We start from the raw sequence: 20,522 nt of genomic DNA on the forward strand, positions 1-20,522 counted from the left end.
GTAATGTAAAGTGCCAGGAAACAAGTTCTTCAGAAAGAAGGATAGCTTTGAGGTTGGATTTAAATAATGGTAGAGTTGAAGTAGTATGGCGAGGGAGTGGAAGAGCATTCCAGAGAAGGGGAGTGATGGAGAGGGTGCGGGGGGAGGGGGGGTAAAAAGAGAAAGAGAGAGAGATAGGAAACGAGAGGGAGCACAGGGGGCTCACGTGGGGGCAAGGAGGTGAGCTGAGGATGATCTTAATGAGCGAGGAGGAGAGTAGGGAGTGAGTTGAGCAAATAGGTAGGGTGAAGCAAGTCCATGGATAGTAATGAAGATGATAAGAAGAGGTTTATACTTAGCCACTATGTTTCATAGATAGCCAGCCTGTCTGGCGACAGGCAGAGGAGGTAGAGGTAAAGCGAGAAAGGTTGAAAAGGGGGCAGCCCGTGAAGTTGAAGACTTTGTCCAAAGGTTAAAGAGAATGGTTCGGGAGGCCATAGACGAGACTGGCACAGTAGTCTGATCTAGAAAGGACCAACAAGGATATTAGTGGTTTAGCAGTGTTTAAAGGAAGAAATCAGATTCTTCCGATATTGAGGAGGTTGAATCTGGCTGCAGTAGCAGATTTGGAGAAGAGGAGCGAGAAGATGTGTGATGGGGCGAAGATAACACCAAGGTTACGAACGAAAGCAGAGTTAGGAAGGTTGTGAGGACAGGAAGAGATAGCCTCTTTGTCTGGTTGAAGAACTTCAGTCTTGGGGGAGTAGAAGGTGAGCGTGTGAGATGCCTTCCAATATTTGATGGCAGAGGGACAGTTTGAAATGTTCTATGACATCTCATCGCATAAGGAGTGAAGGGAGAAGAAGATATGAGTGTCGTCAGTGAAGAGTTGATAGGAGAAGCTGCAAGAGGAGATCAGGGGGCAAAGAGCTGAGGTATAGAGAGTGAAGAGAAGTGGACCAAGGACAGACCCTTGGGAACTCCAACATTAAGGAGGGCGAGTGGGAGGTAAGGCTGCTCAAGGACACCTGAAAGTGTCTGGGGGCGCAAGGTATGAAGCAAACCAAACGAGGGCCTCCTCTCTGGAGCCAAGGAGAAGTAATGTAGAGAGACAGTCAGAATGGTCGACAGCATCGAAGGCAGCAGAGAGGCTGAGAAGAATAAGAATAGATGAAAGGTTTGTATGCAGAGAGGAAGAGATGAAGTTGCTGACATTGAGGAGAGCGGACTCTATACATTGCAGAGGTCGGAAACCAGATTGAAGACGGTCCCAGAGGTTGTGAGCATCAAGGAACTCAGTGAGTCGATTGAATAGTACTCGCCCGAGGATTTTGGAATAGTGTGGTAGAAGAGAGACAGGGCGAAGACCGTAGAGGTTTTGTAGGATGAGGGGAAAATGGCATTAGTTTAAGAGGGAGTAGGATATGAAACAAAACTGGGAGCTATGTGCTTAATGTGCATGGGCAGTGGGGGCACAGGAAGGGTTAGATTTGTGGATTACAGCAATAATCTCATCAAGGTCGGTGGGGCAAAGGAAGACATAGTAGCGGGAGGTGGAGAAAAAAGTGAGCAGCAGTGGGGCTAGAAGGTAATTACAGGGGGTTTTGTGAATGGTAGAAATGTTAGACGCAAAGTAGAAGGCAAGATCATTTGCAGAAAGATTAGAGGAGATGGAGGCGAGAGAATTAAGTTGAGATTTTCAGATGCGCCTACGTTGGGAGGATTGAGACGAAATGAAAGAGCGACAGAAGTTCCGTTTGGCAGAGTTATGAGTCGAGGAATAGTTTTGAAGAGCAATGAGATATTGGAGATCAGAGGAGTGTCTTGTCTTTTGCCAAGAGATAAACCTTTTCTGCACTGTTGTTTTCAGGCTGCATGTGAGAGGTATAATCTATAGCCGTGGAGGGGAGTCAGTAGCTAAAGCATCAAAGAGCAAGAGGTGAGATTGAAGTCACAAATGACAATGAAGTGGTGATCCAGAGGGAGAGAGTCAATTAGTGGGGAGATGTGGTTGAAGATTTGTTCTTCTGGACCAGGTGGCCGGTAGAGAGACAATATGTATGCTGTAGGGGGCAGTGATTGTGGAGATGGAGTAGTCAAATGAGGGACAATTAGCAGGAGAATAGGGGAATAAGCGACATAGGAGGTTTGAAGGATGAAAACAGTCCTAAACCACCACCCCTGTCAGTGGGACTGGGAGGGTGAGTGGAGGTGTAGACAGGGTCATGAAAGGCAGTGAGTGTTGCAGCATCAGAGGAAGGGATCTGGTTGAAGTAAGGGTAATGAGGTCCAGAGAAGAAGAATGAAGAAGGAATAGGTCTGAAGTAAAGGAGGAGATTTTAATGCAGACAGAGAGCAACAGAAAGAGAGTGAGATGCCTAAGCATGGCAACATCGAGCCTGAGAAATAGAGACACAATGGGGGTGGTTGTCAGAGGAGGATGTGTAATGGAAGTTAGGGTTGGACTAGGTTTTGTGAATACAAAGGGTAGTGGAGTCCGAAGCGAGGTGGCCTTGAGGAGAAAAGATGACAGGGATTGGGAGAGAGTCGAGATGGATCTGAGCGGAGGAGATAGAAGAGAGAAGTAAATGGGAAAAGAAGAGATAGCATGAGAAGTGCATGGAGAGGGTGCAGCTGAGAAGAAGCAATTAACGGTACATACAGACAAGTAGCAGAGCACAGAAAAGAAAAAGCTCCTAGGCTAAGAGGCTGGTCTTCGCCCTTAAATGTTCTGCCCTTAACTAGGATGCCCCTGGCTCGACGCCCTAGGGAGTTCAGAAGGGATGGCACAAGCGCTCTTCACCCGATTGCTTAGTCCATCAGTGGTCTCTCTGATATTGTACATGCTGTTTCTGGGATGAGATGATTTCTCACTGGTTGGTGTTCTCAGAGGAGCCTCTTTTGTCCTTCAGCAGGACATAAATGAAATTGTATAGCTATCTTCAAAAATCCACTACTTAACATGGAGGTTTTTTATTGACCCTAAATAATGAGATGGAAGTAACTATTGCACCACCTATCCTCTTAGGAAAAGAAAACCCTCAATAAAAAAAACGTTAACATCTGAACTTGGGTATCTGGAAAGAAAGAAGAACTATGAAGAATGGAGAGAAAATAGTGTCTTTCTCATGCAAACGTGGATGCACTAGCTACAGTCAGGCTATGCAACACACAGAGAAGGAATATCACTTTCCACAGATTGTTTGACACCCCAAACAAAAATGAAGCATTATTCCAATACCGGACAAACCATTAGCCAAATCAAGGCAACCTTAGAACTGGAAGAGAAACGATCAGATGTCTGACAATTCAATCCATGAGAAAAAAGCTCAGACTAACCAGATTCTTCCATTGATGGCATCCAAAATCAATACTTTTAAAAGCATACATGAGGTACACTTCATTGAAGTGTTATGTAAAACGGACGCACCAAGTATACCGTTATCCGTGCTCTGCCACAGAGATCAAATGCACACGCTAGCCCCATGCGTGGCCAAACCAAGCAGTGAATTGTTCTTAATGGAAAAACAGTAGAGCCGGCACTAAAATAGGCAACTATAAAGCAACTGCTGAGGAAAATGTATAATAGCTTACAAGCTATCCGACTGCAGGCCAATCACCAATCTATCTTTAGTAGACAAAATGTTATAAATACTAACAAACACACCACTTCAAACTTACATTGAATCCTTAGACCTTGTTCATGAAAATCAGGTTTCTGACCACACCAGAGTACCTAAACAACATGCAGTAGTCAAAATAAAAGAAATCCATCCTCAGGTTGAGATGCAATAATCATGAAGCCCAACACAGAGGTAAGGGGTTTTTGATACGGGGCAAGGGTGATGAATTTCTGTTCTATGCATGCAATGTCTTACTCGTCAAGACTGATTTATCACTAAACAATAGCTAGTGCCTAGTTCAAACTTTGAGGCCTGGGGATGGATCGCTGGTTGGCCGACAGGAGTTTTTTTTGATGGAATGTTTGCCCAAAATAATTAAATTGAAACTATCAAAATATATAGGGGGGGTGCATTTAAAAGCAGAGGGTGGGGGTTTGGACAGGTGGAATGGCAAACATTCCATCAAAAAAAACTTCTGTCGGTGAAAGAACAAAGAACCAATCATTTCGTATAAACTGAACTTTAAATGTCAAGATGCTACACTGGTGGAATCCTTCAAACACAAGTACAAATGTGAAACGTCTGCTCCAAAATACATCATGGCATTGCAGAGTTTACAAGAATCCTTGCTCTCACCGGGACTATTAAAGGATTCTCTGCATCAAATAGCATGCATTCTAGACACCTTAAACTATAAGTAGACTAATTTTACAACTATTAACTATTTTACAAGACTAATGAAAAAACAGCAGAGAACAACAATATTTCCAAATGCTTACCCACAATACTAAATGTGATGATTGCCAACAAACTGTGTTTTAATGAATGAACAACCACAATGTTCCAACTGCGATTAAATCCAAAATTGCATATCTCATTCCAGTGGTCATAATCGCTGTGCACACACCCCTTTCTGACTTGAAAAAGTTAGAAATGATATTTTCTGCAAATCTTTCCGGCAATCTGAAAACTGTGCCTTAACAAATGCATTTCCTGAAAGATATCCCCCTCCCTTCTCTGAATGAACCACAAAAGTAGTACAGGCACTAGTTGTGAGCAAACTGGGCTAAAGCAACAGATTGGTTATTACCCAGACCATCTCATCAAGTAACTACAACTAGTTAAAATCAGAGTGGCCAGATGACCATATTTCATCAGTTTTGAAATCCCCTAAATAGTTTTCAGTGGGGAGAAGAATTCAGACAGAAAACACTTTACACTACCCAAGAAATTATCCACAAATCTATTGTAAGAAATGGCACAACTGCCTACACAAACACCTATAAGACTACCAACAAGCAAGAGTCTTTGAGATCCGTAAACCTTTCATTTCACCTGGTCACTTTTGTACCTTGGTACATGCCTTAGTGCTAGCTCACATTTACTAAGGAAATGCTATCCTGTCGGCCATACCACCTTCTTTGCTGGCTCCTTTGAGAGCTGCTTCAATGCTGCAGCTCGACTGGTAGTGGGAGCACAGAAATGTGATAAGATGATTTAGATGTTGCTCTCCTTATGCTAGCTTCGTTTAGAATTCTGGATTGCCATTAAATTGTGATGTATTACTTATAAAGCTATTCATACACCCAGTTACTTGGCTGAGAAACTCAATTTCAGGGGGTTCAAGTGGTCTTACAAGTTGAGCATCTCAAGGTTTAGAAGTCTGTATTTTGAAATTGGCTTCCACTAAGAAAATATCTTTTTCAGGAGTTGCTGTTTCTGCGTGGAATGCCGTGCCCAATTATCTTGGTATGATCATTGACTATTTGAAGTAAAGAAAAACCATGAAATCATGGTTGTGGTAGTTTGTTTTTTGATGGGCTTTTCTGTAATTCCGAACTGGCAAGGTGATGTTGCATAGTTAGGTTATTTTTGGTTGTTTTGTGCGGTAACTTGTGTGAATTATATTTGTTGATATTTTGAAGCGCTCTCATGCACTAGTGCCTGGATCTAGCTATAGAAGAATTTCAAATAAATCCACACCATAGAGACTACAAACTTTCAGAAGAACAAAACAAACCCAAATAAACACATGTTCACAAGATTCAAGAGACCTGAGAAGTGAACTGCTTAAAAAGAACGTTTTCAGACGAGTAAGAGACCTGTAAGATCCCTTTAATAAAACCAGTTTGTTGGAACCCAATGCACGATTTCAAATAATTGGTACTTTAAACGATTTCCAGGAATTCGAACTAGGAATCACTGGGGTAAATGCAGAGACGATAGTGTACCGATCAGAAAAGCTCTTCTTATAACCAACAATGTTAAAAAGACAAGGGCCATATATTTTTGAATGAGTCACTTTATCTGTAGCGATTCTGCAAGGTGTTCAGAGGCCACATTTATGAAATCCTACATGATACTCCAATACAGAATATGTCAGAGGAGAATGGGACCAATTTTATTGCAAATAATTTCCTGGTGCTTAGCATACGAGGGGGAAGGGCTCAATAAGAATCTTCTAGAATTCATACATGTGGTGCCTAGACAGTGTGCACAAAAACGCTAGAGAGAAAATCCCTAATTTATGTGCTGATCAATGTATACATTGCAAAACACTTCTGTCATTTATGCTGCATTTGTAACATCATGTATGTGGACAGTGCCAAAAGAGAACTCAAACCACAAATTGGAGAGCACTTCCGAACAATCAAAACTGGGCTTACAAGATACCCACTTGCTGCTCACTGACTGAAAGAGCGTTTTCTGGGATTTCAGGAAGCAGAACATGAAAGAGGGGGCAATCATGAACTCTGTATGCGAAAAAGGGAAGCAAATGTAATTTTCCTGTTAGACTGGATTAACAATGAACTGACCGCAAGTTAAATGTGCTCCTCTGGGCACTTTCTAAACATGTCGCAAACATCACATGATTACATATCCATCCACCATTTACATGAAGACATGAGAAATGTGTAATCAGAACTTAGTTTGCCATTATAATGGATTTGTGTAACGAAACGTTCAATACATCATGCTGATTACACTACTGAACCAAAAAGTAACACAAACATGTTTTGACACAGAACGGAACGATGTTTAGTGCTTATCGGGTATGTAAAGGAATATCTGAAAATACCTACTCAAAATAGCAATAATTTGAGCTATATTCATTCAATTACCATTTGTTTGGGTACAAACCTTCCTTATTCACAGAACAAGTTTCAAGATTTGCCCCGCTCTGCCCGCCTATTTACTCACATGCTTGCAGTGTTCACCCGTTTACCATTTATAGACGCGGAACATGCAACCACACAAGCACAGACTCCACTAAAATGGGTAAGCTGCTCGTATTTGTGGCAGTACTATTTTTAATGAATCTCATTGCTCATTATCAACTTTTAATGAGCACACCAGTGATCACCATTGATCATCTGTTAATAATGTAGGACTTCAGAACTCACGAGAAAATGTGGCTGCATTACAACACTGCAATTGGCAAAATAGGCTAAGAATGCCAGAATACAAGCCATGATTTGCTCAAAGGAACCTTTGTCTAGCAACTCATCTAGCTGGTAGCTTTTACATCACGTTGATATCCAATAACATATAATACCAGCTCACAGCTATTTAAGTGTTCATGATTTTATCCTTATTGTTCCCCAGCAATAGGTTATTGATTAACTCGTGTCCATATTCTGCTCAAAACGTAAATGGAACCATAAGGATATGGTCACCAATATTCCAAAACGAAAGGAATTCTTAATGCCACGTTTTTTCTTAATCATATTTTTACACCTTTACTCCACCACATCCCCCATTTTTTGATCCAGAAGCCACCTATTGTTAAATAAGAACGCCAATGATTATTTCAGCTTGGCAATACTTTAGGTTTTGATTAACCCTCCATATGGATCTCTATGTATCTAACTTGGATAACACCAGAGTTGACCTAGAACAATTACTCTTAAATAAATTCTATATTCAATTCGGTTTTCTCTTTTCTCCCTTTTGCTGCGTTGTTGAGTTTATTATTTCCTGTATTTTAATTACATATTTATTGCATCACATTGTTGACAATGTCACATTATAATTACAACCATTTCGACTCAATGCTCATGTGATTTCATTTTGCTTTTAACCCCATTCTCGAATTAGTATTCTTTGTCAATTTGTTTTCTCCCTTACTAATACACTGCATATACACCAAAAGCAATTATAAATTCAAGTTAGATTATCCCTGATTACATTTCAAAGGAGTGAACATGTGTAGGCGAAGGCCGGCCAAAGACAGCTTAAGTACTCTAGCTAATTAATCATATTTAAGTTGCAAAAACACTTAGATAGAGCAGAATGAACCTCAATATATTCCGAAATACATTTGCTCTTTTTTGATCTTTGCAATTTTTCTCCATTTGAAGCGCTTTTATATGGGTCCGCTACCTTCTCTGCAGTGACCAGATTTTGTACTATGTTTCACTGATATTAGGGACAAAGTATTCACACAACAGATAGCGCAGCTAACTCATAAATGCAATGTTTATTGGCACAAGACTTACACTGATTAACCTATTCTTATATTCTATTGTACGAATCACTGTGAATGGTAAATTGTATTCCTTCTTTCCATTTTCCCTTTACTTTTGTTCATTCTTTTCTTGTGCCTGCTCTGAAGTGGATTACTGCCTTTGCATGTGGTACTTTCATAAATCACATCAATCAAATACAAAACATATTCATGTTTACAAAATTGTCTATGTTTAGGCTTTTAACCAGCAAACTAGAGTGGCAATTATGTCCAATGGTGTAACTGGGCCTCCTTTTCCAACAGATGCACATTATTTACTACCACTGAAAGTACCTATCTAGCAAACTGGGACCAGTAATATTTATTTACCTCGAAGTAGAGTGGTGGAGGCTGAAAACGGAACTCCTGCATTAAGGCAAACATAGGGCAATGAAATTCACCATCAGGAGTTCCATCACTGGGTTGAGGATAAGGTGAAGTATGTCTAGAAAACTCCTCCTCCGACACAACATCAGCATAATTGGGTGGCGCTAGGAAGAAAGGACAACAGGATGAGAAAACACCACAACAATTGATCAATACAAAACACTGTAAACACACACATGGGAAATGTTGGTATAAAAGAAAAACACATCAGCCATTAGCACCATGACTAGTGTCAGCCCGCGTTCCAAACCGCCTGATGGCTGGTTACCCTGCCCGCCATCTTCCCCCCACAGACTCTGCTTTTTTTGCTCCCTTCACCCTCTTCTTTCTCCATCCCACTTACCTGATTGCGGAGTCGGGTCCCAGCCACCGCTCCTGTCCCAGGGTGGCCATCATCAACTCCATGGCACCATGTTGGTGTAGTATTTTCTCTCTATGAACGAGACGCCCGAGGCATCCTGATCACAGAGAGAAAAATATTTCGATGTTTTCTTTTTTTTAAAACCATTAGCACTCGTGTAGTACACTACACGGGTGCTAATGGCGATATGCCCGAGGTGGTGGGTACACCCTGTAGGTAATGGCCCGCCACCCTTGATGCACTCAGTCCCTTAACTTGCGGAGTGGGTCGTTACCTACAGGGTGGGCCCGTCAGCGCGGGGCCTATCGCTCAGTAACAATTGTCCCCCCCAAAACTTTGACAAGAATTGTCATGTATCTGTGAACTTCAAAACGGCCCACCTTCCCAATATCCATCAATTATGTATACCAACCCAGATAGAAAATGTACAATGGGCCAAACTTTCAACTGACCTCCCATTCATGTTACCTCATCCAGGTTTCAGTCCATATTCCTTTTACTTCACAATGTATTTTATTGGGTATTTCAACATCCAATGCATCAAATTCCAAAACCCTTTTTCAACTAGCTTAACGTTTACAAGAATTACCTCTGCCATACCCATGTATTGTTATTGAATGATCTCAACACTGGACACCTAGTCTCAAACTCCCATGGGAACAGAACATAATAATAAATAAAATGGGAAATATGCCAAAAAATAATTATAAACAAACTAAATAGAACACAAAAGCATAAGATTGGTGAAATGCAAAATGTCAATGATGTTAAGCTGAATTTGAAGAATACACTGACACTACAAGACAATTTTCTGGTACTGGGAACATTAGGAAGAAGGGAACTGAATAGCCAATTTACTGTGGCAAGAGCCAGTTCTTCGATGTGACATGATGACAAATAAGTCTCAAGTCAATGGAGAGCTTGTTACAAAGAATGTCTGGCTAACCGAGAAGGGTCCTCCTCTTCCTCATCCACTTTCTCAATGCGACAGTAGAAGCGAGGAGGAGACACACGTCTTGGCTGAGTGCAGATGTCTGGTTACCAGTTATAGGACAAACTAAGGTACACTACCTACAGAAAAGGGGTGCACATTACAGAGGACCAAATCAGGATCCTTCTGACGGGACTATGACCTAAGGCTCCAGCACAGTCCTTGCTTTGAACTGATGCTTCCTCAGGCTTGGTGCAGATGTCTTAATTTGGCATTTATTTTTGCTTTGGTGCACATCACTGTCTCAAAGTCACCGGAAACAGGCATTATAGAGCATTTTACCGCTATACGAAACCCCCATCATAAAAAATATCAGAAATCGTATCTGTGGCTTTAGGTAGCTACATAAATAGATCCAATCCAATAGAAAAATAATTTCATAAGGACTAAAACGAAACACTGCAGAAGTAATTTCTCTCTGACCTAGGTGTTATTACTATCGACCCCATTGGTTCTCAATGCATCCTTTTAGTATGAACTCATTTTGGGCAAATCATGTGAGAATTATGCAAAAGCTGAGAATTCCTTATTCTACTTCTTTAAAAAGATTTAAGTTTGTTAACAAAGTAGAGACATAAAATGCCCAAAATGTCTTACCTTCGGGAACATCTGGTAATGTCAACGCAAGCCAGCTCATGTCCATGCTGAAGTGACTAGCAACGCTTGCATTCCTGCTAGTGATCCCGTTAAATGGAATTGTGCCGATCACCAAAGGTAGTTCAACCATTAACTTTTTAGAACCTGGAATATGGATGTAAACCTGTGTAATCATAAACAAATTATAAAAAATAGAAAGTAAGCAGTACATAAAAGAAGAAAGACGAGCAAGGAAAAAAAAGCAACAATTTACACAGACAAAAGGCACCAGAAACAAGCAGACACAACAAGAAAAATAAATGCAAAATAAAATCCTCCAGTTATTTGTGACACTACCTTTTTATACTGAAATGGTTAGCAAGAATAAGTTCTTGAAATGAAAAGTTACTTAAACTACAAAAAAAAAAGAACACTCAAGTCAGTATTTTATAGTAACACGTGAATTAAAATCTGATCCACTTTTAGGGCTTTGTCACCAACACTGTTAAAACATGGTCAAATTTTCCCACGGGACACAAAGTCTGGAAGTGTATCGATAAAACAAAATAATACACCAGAAAAAAAGGATAAAATATACAAACATGCTGCCATTATATGGGATACATTTCTCACCGTAATCGTATTTCTGATGATTGTATCTGCTTAGATTCACATGCTATGCATAGGCTGACATCTAGTGGTAGCTGCAGAGTATTAGTTTTTGTTTTCGAAACTCAAAAGGGGACGTCGACAGGGCGTGCCAGTAATACTATCCCCAGTAGGACATCTACTGTACCCATGGTGCTTCACGCGTCGACGTCCCTCAGATCGTTTTGTTTCTGATATGAGGTTGCATGAAGTGGAGCGTGAGTACAGGTGTAGTAAAGCAGATTTATAACAGGTGAAGTCCAGAAAACATCTATGCACCTTCTACTCCACAGGGGAGTAAGGGTGGGTGCATCTGAATATAAGCAGATACAAGCATCAGAAATAAGATTACAGTGAGTAATATATCCCTTCTGAGGCTTGTGGAATCTGCATAGATCTCATGCTATGCATAGATTAACGAGCAGTGTCTGGAGAAGGTGGTGGGTTGTGAGAAAGTACAGCGGCAAATAGACGTTTTAGCAGCGCTTGTCCCACTTGAGGATCTGCTTTAGAGTGTGTGTCCATGCAGTAGTGCTGAGTAAAAGTATGAATAGAGCTCCATGTAGCCGCTTTGCAAATTGCATTGTTGGGATGGAAATGTGCCTATCCCACCCCCCTAGACACTTCCAGGTAAGACAAACACCATATGAGGTGATATAACGTACGGGGGGGGGGAGTTATGCGTACTATCAGGCCACCTGTAGAGGCACTGTAGTGCTTAGAGGTAGATACGCGGCACTAGAAATCCATAGCCCATGACTCCATAGCCTATGATTTTTTATTAGGCCCAAAAGGGGTAAAATGGTTCATGTTCTCTGCTCCTCAGGCCTAATTCCTGCAAGACAGACCGACTCCGCAGAGCCCCGTTTACACTGAAGTTCACTTCCCCCTTGTTCCTCCAGTGTTGCGAATATTTAGTATCTTCCAAAGGAATGCGCCCTGCAAGTGTGCGCAACACCACCCAGGCTCCACGCTGCGTCCGTTCATCTCCACTAAACTGCCATTTGGCCTCTAACACCCACCGAGCTAGGCCAGAGCCAACCCCACACCACTGACCAGAGCCCCACACCTTTGCATTCCCTGATAAGTAACCAAACCCCCCTGTTCCCACACAAATTGAGTGTCCACAGAGGATCTAAGCATGCACGGCTGTATTTCAAACATGTAAACATATCCCTTGTAACATGAGGTACAGGGAGGGATAAATTAAAGATCAAAACCCCGGGTGGAGACCTTGAATGCGGGAACTGCGGTATCAAGGAAGCCCTGAATGTGTGGGTCAGCGTGACTGTATTTTATCCTCCCTTCTCCCTGGCACCATTTCCCGTGCCGCCCAGGTGCCTGCCACAATTAATTAATAACCAGGCTTAGCATGTTTAGTTTAGACAGAAACAATGTATTAATGTGTGCCCTGACCTTCACTGAGAGGATGATCCCAGCTGACCCACGTGGATCCAGACGACGAGAAAGAACAACCAATTACTGCCTGGCATCCCCTATGTAGCAGGCTCATGTGTAAGGTGCCTCCAATCAGTGGCACCCATTTTTACTGTAGATTATGATGCATTTGGGGTTTTTAAGCCCCTTTTTGTAACTGTAAGGCACAGAGCGCTCTCAAGTAGCAGAGTCTGTTGCTGATCTTTGTATTCTGTGCAATTAAACCTTGTTATCTTTGCAACACTATATCCTGGCCTATTTCCCTAGTGGGTTGTCGTTATTCTGGAGTGTGCGTAATAAGGGACTAGCCTTCAGTGTCTAGAGGGACATTTGCAATAAAGGCCTAGGTAGCTCCTGTACCCCTGGTAGAGTGAGCTCTTGGTGTGACCGGCAGAGAGCTGTATGCATCTGACTATCCATCTGGAGATGGCACTTTTGTAAATGTGGTGTACTTCCCTGCCAGGTGCTATTGCGACAAACAGGCAGTCTATTTTCCTAAGCGGTCTGGTCTGGTTTACGTAGTAAAGGACCGCCCTCCTTACATCTCGTGTATGGAGTGGTTTCTCAGGTGAGCTTGATGGATTTGGAAAGAAAGCTGGTAGTTCGATGAACTGATTGACATGGAACTTAGAAATGAACTAGGTGAAAACCTGACATGGAACTTAGAAATGAACTAGGTGAAAACCTGACATGGAACTTAGAAATGAACTAGGTGAAAACCTACCAGTTTGTCTTTGTGGATAACAAAGAAAGGGTTTTGCACTGACAAAGCTTGTAGTTCCCCGACTCTTTTTATGGAGGTGATAGCCACCAGAAAAGCTATTTTATATGTGAGGTGTTTAAGGCTGGACTTGTGCATAGGCTCAAAGGGAGGGGGGGTCCTATGAGCTTTGCAAGTATTGCATTTAGTTCCCACCCTGGAGGCAAGTTTGAAATGGGGGGGGGGTGGAGTATTTTTACTCCCTCCATAAACTCCTTAATGACAGGGATCTTCTGCCAGGACACCTTACTTTGCGAAGTGGTGTACGTGGATAGAGCTGCTAGGTGTACTTTGATTGCGTTAAAAACTAGTCCTGAGTCTAGTAAGTGGAGCATGTAATGAAGAATTTGTGATGGAGTACATTCTATAGGATTTATTTGTTTTGACTGGCACCATATTACAAAGCTTTTCCACTTGTTAAAGTAACAGTGTCTAGTGTTTGGTTTACGTGCCTCCTTGAGGATGTCCATACATATTTGAGGAAGATTTAAATGTCCAAATTCCATGACTTCAGGAGCCCAGCTGCCAAGTTCATAGACTGAGATGGAAGGTGTAACGTTGTCCCCCCGTGCTGTGTTAGCAGGTTCTAGGGGAACGGGAGTTGGATTGGATCGCACATCGCCAGTTTGCGCAGATGTGGAAACCAAGGTTGTCTCACCCACATAGGAGCAATTAAGATTAGGGTCACTTGTTCCTTGTGCATCTTGTTTACCACCTTGCTCAGAGGAGTTGGGGGAAAAGCGTAGTCAAATTTTCCTGACCAACTCATCCACAGGGCGTTCCCCTTGGACCTGTGTTGGGGAAAACTGGAAGCAAAGTCTGGGCATTGCGTGTTTTTTCTTGTGGCAAACAAGTCTAGAGGTGGGTAACCCCATAGTATGAAGATGTTGCTGTCGAGCTGCCACGCGTGCTCTTCGGGTAGAGGCTCGCTGCTTAATGAGTCTGCTAGAGAATTGAGTTCCCCTGGAACATATTGTGATGTTAGAAACATGCACCGCTTGAGTGCCCACTTCCAAATTTTATGTGCTAACCTGGACAGACTTGGAGTGTGTGTGCCCCCCTATTTGTTTATAGAAAACATGGCAGTGGTGCTGTCTGTGAGGACTTGAACTGTCTGGCCTGACAGGTGCACTTAGAAAGTTTGCAGGGCTTTGCGCACTGCTAGTTCCAGAAGATTTAAGTGGTTCTGCGTCCACAGGCCATGCGCTGTGTGGTGAAGGTAATGGGCTCCCACCCGGTAAGCGATGCGTCTGTAGTGACAACTGCCTGCACTGTAGGATTGTGAAAAGGTTTCCCCTTTAACATGTTCTCCTTTGTCCACCAGCGTAGAGCTTGTACTAGGGTTAGCGAAATTACCACTAGATTGTCCCAGTGACCACTTGCCTGAGACCACTGTTTCGCTAACCATTCTTGCATTGGACGCATGCGCAGCCGTGCGTGCATGACCAGGTAAATGCACAATGCCATCATCCCGGGCAAGCGCATTGATACTGAGATATTTGCAGCAGACTGTGTTGCACTCTTTCGCTTGAAACCAAGACTAGACCCTCTTCTGTTTTTATGACAGCTACTAAGAACTGCTTGGTCTCATTTGGAACGAGACTTGATTTTTTCTTGTTGATTGATTGAGAACCCCAATTTGAACAGGAGATTGATTGTTCTTTGAGTATTTTGCTTGCAAATTTGGCAGGGATCGTCCAGATAAGGGTACACTGGGACGGAATCCCTGTGTAGATGCGCTGCCACTACCACTAGTACCTTGGAAAAATACCCTTGGAGCGGAGGCTATGCTAAAGGGTAGTACCTTGAACTAGTATTGTTGGTTCGCTATTTTGAAACGCAAGAACCTTGTGTGCTGGGGAACATTGAAATATTAAAGTATGCATCTTTCCTATCCAAGGTTGCCATGTAGTCCCCTGCTTCAGCAGTGGAATCACTTCCTGTAGCGTTGCCATGCACAGTTTTTGTGGCTTGACACAGGTGTTCGCAGGGCGCAGGTCTAAGACAGGGCGCATCGTTAGGTCTTCCTTTGGCACAAGGAAGTACATTGAATAAATACCCTAGCGGGACAATTTCTATGGCGTCCTTTAGAAACAGCACCTTTACGTCTTCCAACAGGATACGTTGTTCTTCCTGGGAGGTGTGCCTTTGTCTTGGCGGGTGGTTGGATGGTCGTTGGATCAGCTCTATACAATAACCACCCACCACGGTGGAAAGTACTCACTTGTCCGAATTGATTCCCTCCCATGCGTGGGTAAAGTGTGAAATACGGCCTCCTACTGGAGTGACACGGGAGGGAATCACTTCGGGTGGTCACTGTTTAGGTTAAGCCCTCTCTAGAGGTAGAGAATCTGCCCCTACTTCGAGACCTTCTTTGGCCTCTTTGAAACCCCTGTTGGGAGGACTGTCCATGTGACGTACTCCAGGATGAGCTTTGGCCTCCTTGATTATAATTTGAAGCCAGTTGAGAGTTTTGACCTCTAAAACGGCTAAAGTCGTAACCTCCTCTTTGTCCAAACGGTTTGTTGGTGAGCCGCCCTAATGATTTGAGTGTGTCATATTCCTCCTTTGCGCTCTTTAGAGCATCCTACACTGCTTTGCCAAACAAAGCGTTGGGTTCAATGGGCATATTGAGGAGGGTTGCCTGTGTTTCAAGCTGGAAGCCTGATTGCAGTGGCCAAGCATGGCGTTTAATCAGTGTGCCCTCTGCCACAATTCTTCCTGCATTGTCCGCTGCGTCCAAGTTGTTTATGTAGATGCAGTTGGCTACTTGTTTCCACTCTACGACGGTGAGCAAGAGCCGAGTCTTGAGGGGCTCTGGGATGGATTCGATTTGTTCGGGAATCTCATTCCACTTGTGACAGTTGTAACTGGCTAATAGCGTTGTGTTATTAGCAATTCTAGTTTGGTAAGCTGCCGAAGAGGCCACGTTCCTTCCGAAGGTGTAATTGTTCTTACTCTCCTTATCAGGGGGGGCTTCGGAAGAGGCCAGAGGGGTTCCCTCTCTTTTTCTTGTAGTCGTCACCACTAACAAGTCTGGTTTTAATTTCCCCCTGATGTATAAGGGGTCTATGGGGGCCGGTCTGAACATCTCCTTGATGCGCGAGTTGACTGACCGCGTTAGATTTGGTGTGAGCAGAGAAGGTTGGATGTGTCTCTGCACTGATTGTAACAGGGGGATACATTGGGTTGCTGATATTTCAATCCCGGAGGATATCTTCAACTAAGTCCTTGTCGAACTGTGTTTCATGTGTGTCTATCTTGAAGTGCTCTGCAGCCTTCAGGAGCAGGTCATTATATTGTGATAGGTTATCCACCGGTGAGTGTGCCACTGGTGGGTCTATGTGATCTGGTGGCTGGATGATGTAAACATCTTCATCAGTTATCGTAATATTGGTACATGTCCACCGTGTCCCCTTGGTCGTCTGGGTCTGTATAAGTGCCAGGGTCTTGGTAGCCTTGCATGGTATAATAGTAAGCATCTTGTCATAGGTCCTGATGTGAGGTGGAAGCCTGCGTGGAGTCTAGGCAGGCTTTTTTGGCGGTAGACTGGGTGTCTGCTGTTCCGCTCTAAGTAGTTTGTGGCATTTCCTGTCAGTTTTGCAGGACCCTCCGGATGGGCATCAAAGAAATTAATAAAACATGATATTCGCCTTATCAAATTGCTCTGTTGTCCATTGAGAGGAGCTTGGCAGAGCAGAGGGGGTAGGGGTAGGAGTAGTGGGTAGAGGTGTTGGCTATGTGGTAGGGGTTTTCTTATGGTGCAAAGCCCCTGACAGAGTGCCCTCTGGTGTACTGAAATCCCTGATTTTTGTAGCCTGGGCTTTTTCTCCCTGTGGCGTCGAAAACCTATGGTTTTTTGATGTACGGCCCTTTACTAGGGTCTCGGGCACATGTTTCTTGATTAACTCGCTTGATTTTGAGCTTCGAATGTCTTTTTTTGGAGGCCGTCGACGCATCTTTCGAGGGTGTAGACACGGTGTTGGAAACTGACTTTACCGTCTGTTTCGGGGTCCTGTCGTGTGGAGATCGTGAAGGCCCAGAGGACAGGGAACTTTCGGACCTTCCCCTCAACGCCACGTGTGGCCTTGGTCGGCAGCATGGTCGACTTTTGGCTGTGGGATGAGTGTTTTGTGTGGGGAGACTTGGTTGTACTAGTGCCGATGGGTGTCGTCCCCGTAGCAGAACCCCCGGCCTGCCTGTTGGGGTTGGGCGTTAGCACGCAGGCATCCGATGGATCCCGATCTCCCTTGGCATCACTGTAGACATCGATGCTGCCGTCGCTGGAGGCTTTCTCGATGTTCATGGCGGCCTCGGCCCGCATGGTGTGGTGGGCCCAGCATTTGGTTTTGTGGTCCTTAAGTGTTTCACGCCTGAACAGTTTGTACGACACGGAAGGCAGAGATTGCACACCCGGTGCAAGTCTTTCCAGGGGAATTTTCTATTACAAGAATGGTGTGTTTTCCATTGTGTATGGGTGTGTAAGCCTGGCTAAACATGTGTGAGTAAAGGGAAATATGCATTCTCTCAACAAGACTAAAATATGAAGCGTCCCCCACTCTCCCTACTGTAAGGGCCGAGGCCTCTTGAGGCCTTCCCAGGCCGTGACAAAGGAACATTGATACGGGTTGTTGTAGTCGGAGTGATAGTAATTTTCCCTTGAAAAAGTCACCGAAGACGTCGCTATCAACGGATTATCAAAAGGATAGAAAGAAATACTATATTTAAACTTTTTCCAAATAATGGCGACAGCCAAGAAGGAACTCCGCGATCTGCGCCCGACTATGATGGTGGAAAAAAAACAATCTGAGGGAAGTCGACGCGTGAAGCACCATGGGTACAGTAGACCTCACACTAGGGATAGCATTAATGGCACGCCCTGTTGACGTCCCTTTTCGAGTTTCGAAAACAAACTGTAATAATCTGCGGCTACTATTAGATGTCGGCCTATGCATAGCATGTGATCTAAGCAGATTCCAGAAGCCTCCGAAGAACTGTTACAAATTGATCTGACTAATAAAAGTAGTCTGAGAAAGGGTGGAAAAAGATGGCCTTCTATACTGTAGTACTCCAGATAGTATTGCATTTGGCCTCTCCTTATCTTCTGTTTCCACCTCATTCTTAGAGTCCTGTTTTTCTTTACAAGAGTTATTATACAGGGTTCCCAAGCTATCGCGTTATAAATGAACAATAAAATAAAAACTGAATTATTTTTCACGATCACTTTATTTTGTAGGTAACATTTCAAAAGAAGGAAGATTCAACAGTTCATGCTCAGTTCTATTGAAAGTCTCTTGCCTTTGAGGGCCTCACATGTTCAATAACAAAAGAAAACTTCCTTCACAAATGAAAGTTTGTTTCCTGGTTTTTCTTTGGGTGAGGATTGTTGACCCCTGGGTCCCACCTCTTCCGGGCGCTGACCCCTCTTTACTTTCAGCCTCCCTCCTCTGTGTTCACTATGGCTTTCCCTTCACTTGCAAATGTCTTTTTAAACAGTTCCAGTGGACATCCCTCGGCCAGGTTCCCCTTTGTCAGCATACTGTTCCTTTGGACTTTAGACTTTGCCCCCTTCTCGTCAGCCTCCCTCTTCCAGGTTCACTCTTGCCAATTTCACATTCATATTTACTTTCAATGTTTACAGGATTCACTTCCCTTGCTTTCTTATGTGGCGGGATTCACTTCCCTTGCTTGATTTACAGTTCTTAGGTCAAAGGCTTTCGACTGTACAGGGATTTTGCTTGACCTCCTCTATGACCACTTTGACATATCGAGGCGGCTATCCTACGGCCTTCTGGTTGCTTTAGTTTCACTTAGATAGAGCTTCACCAGAGTTTCTTGAAGCAGCACCCACGTGGTGCCAATCCTTTTCTGCAGCTGGTCTCCTCTTTACAATTTTGCAGTTCTTTGAACTTCTCACACTTTGCCACTCTGCGACTTTCATTCACCACAGCCTGCTTCTTATCGGCTCTCCCTTCGACTCACCGGCTGGGATGAACCATCAGGATTTCCTCGTAATTGGAGCCAAAGGCGGTACCACAGTGGCAGGAGTTTTCCCTTGCTCCCGCTTATCAGCGTCGACACACTCCCTGTACTGTTCACATCTGCTGCAATACACTTGAGCTATTGTCCTCGGTCTTACAATTACAGTCTGCTTCGAAAAGGGCAAGGTCCCCTGACTGTTGTGTTAACTGTCATAATACAGTGTTTGGGAGGCCCTACTGGACGGTAACACCGACTGCTCAAACTGATGGCCCATGATGCAATCTGGCCCATTAACTCTGGCAGAAGGCCGTAACCACCCAGAACAGCTCATCAAACATGGCATTTTGACCTGCTCACTGGTACTGTGTGTGACAGCCATTCAGGCTGCTTAGAAAATAGACATTCACAAAATAAACAGCATTCAAAGCAGTCAGAGCTGCACAGGTGCTAGGTCTGCTTTCCCTGCATTCTTTAGCATCTAGCGTTCTTTGAAAAATGTCAAGCTTCGCCCCATTGAAATAAAATAGAATCCTCTGCTCACCTGTATGCAGGGAACTATCCACTGCATGGAAAAAGAAAAAATGACCCTGGTTATCGATATATATAAGGAATTGATGCTGGGGGCTACCCACAACCATCCCCTTCATTTAAAATGGATTGCCTTCCTTAAACATAGGGAGCAAGAACAACTTCAACTTGAACGCCCAATCACAATGGAGATTGATTTAGCCATCTGTACCATCCTAAACAATAAAAACTCAGGCCTCGCTCCCCTCTTTTTCAAAACATTCAGTCAACAACTTCTAGAACCCTTAGCTCAAATGTTCAACTCATTCTCACTATCCCAGTCAATTCCACCTTGCTCTTAAAACTGGGGAGTGATGCCCTTGAGTGCAAATCATATCTCCCGATTAGTTTACTTAACATTGATGCCAAAATATACGTTGAAGCTTTTGGCAGCCTGGTTAGCAAAGGTCGTTCCCAGGCTGGTCAATTTTGGCCCGACTAGGTTCATCCCTAACCATAGAGCTCACGATAATACAAAGTGTCCTGAACATTGAGTCAGGAAACCGGAAAGCCGTCCCCATGGGACTTCTAGCACTAAATGCGCATGAAGCATTTGAAAGGATTGACTGGACTTTCCTCGGGAAACTGACTCTCTCACATTTATAAGTTCCTTGACAAACTTGACCCGCCTGACACATTCCAGTGCATGAAGAGGTGGGAGGAGGAACAGAGTGTTCGAATCGACCCCAAATCCTGGACACACA

The 20,522-nt window shown here is 43.6% G+C and overlaps 1 protein-coding gene across 1 annotated transcript in view; it reads right to left on the minus strand.

Moving 5' to 3' along the window:
- ARRDC4 (arrestin domain containing 4) overlaps nucleotides 1-20,522 on the minus strand; it is a 204,741-nt gene that overhangs the window by 12,983 nt on the left and 171,236 nt on the right. Inside the window, exons 6-7 of the mRNA XM_069625058.1 lie at nucleotides 10,446-10,608; nucleotides 8,440-8,600 (exon numbers count right to left, since the gene is read on the minus strand). Of these exons, the coding sequence (XP_069481159.1) occupies nucleotides 8,440-8,600; nucleotides 10,446-10,608 (324 nt within the window). The remainder of the gene's footprint in view (nucleotides 1-8,439; nucleotides 8,601-10,445; nucleotides 10,609-20,522) is intronic.

Source organism: Ambystoma mexicanum, chromosome 11 (genome assembly GCF_040938575.1).
Source record: "Ambystoma mexicanum isolate Mex_15411 chromosome 11, UKY_AmexF1_1, whole genome shotgun sequence".
Lineage (NCBI taxonomy): Eukaryota > Metazoa > Chordata > Amphibia > Caudata > Ambystomatidae > Ambystoma > Ambystoma mexicanum.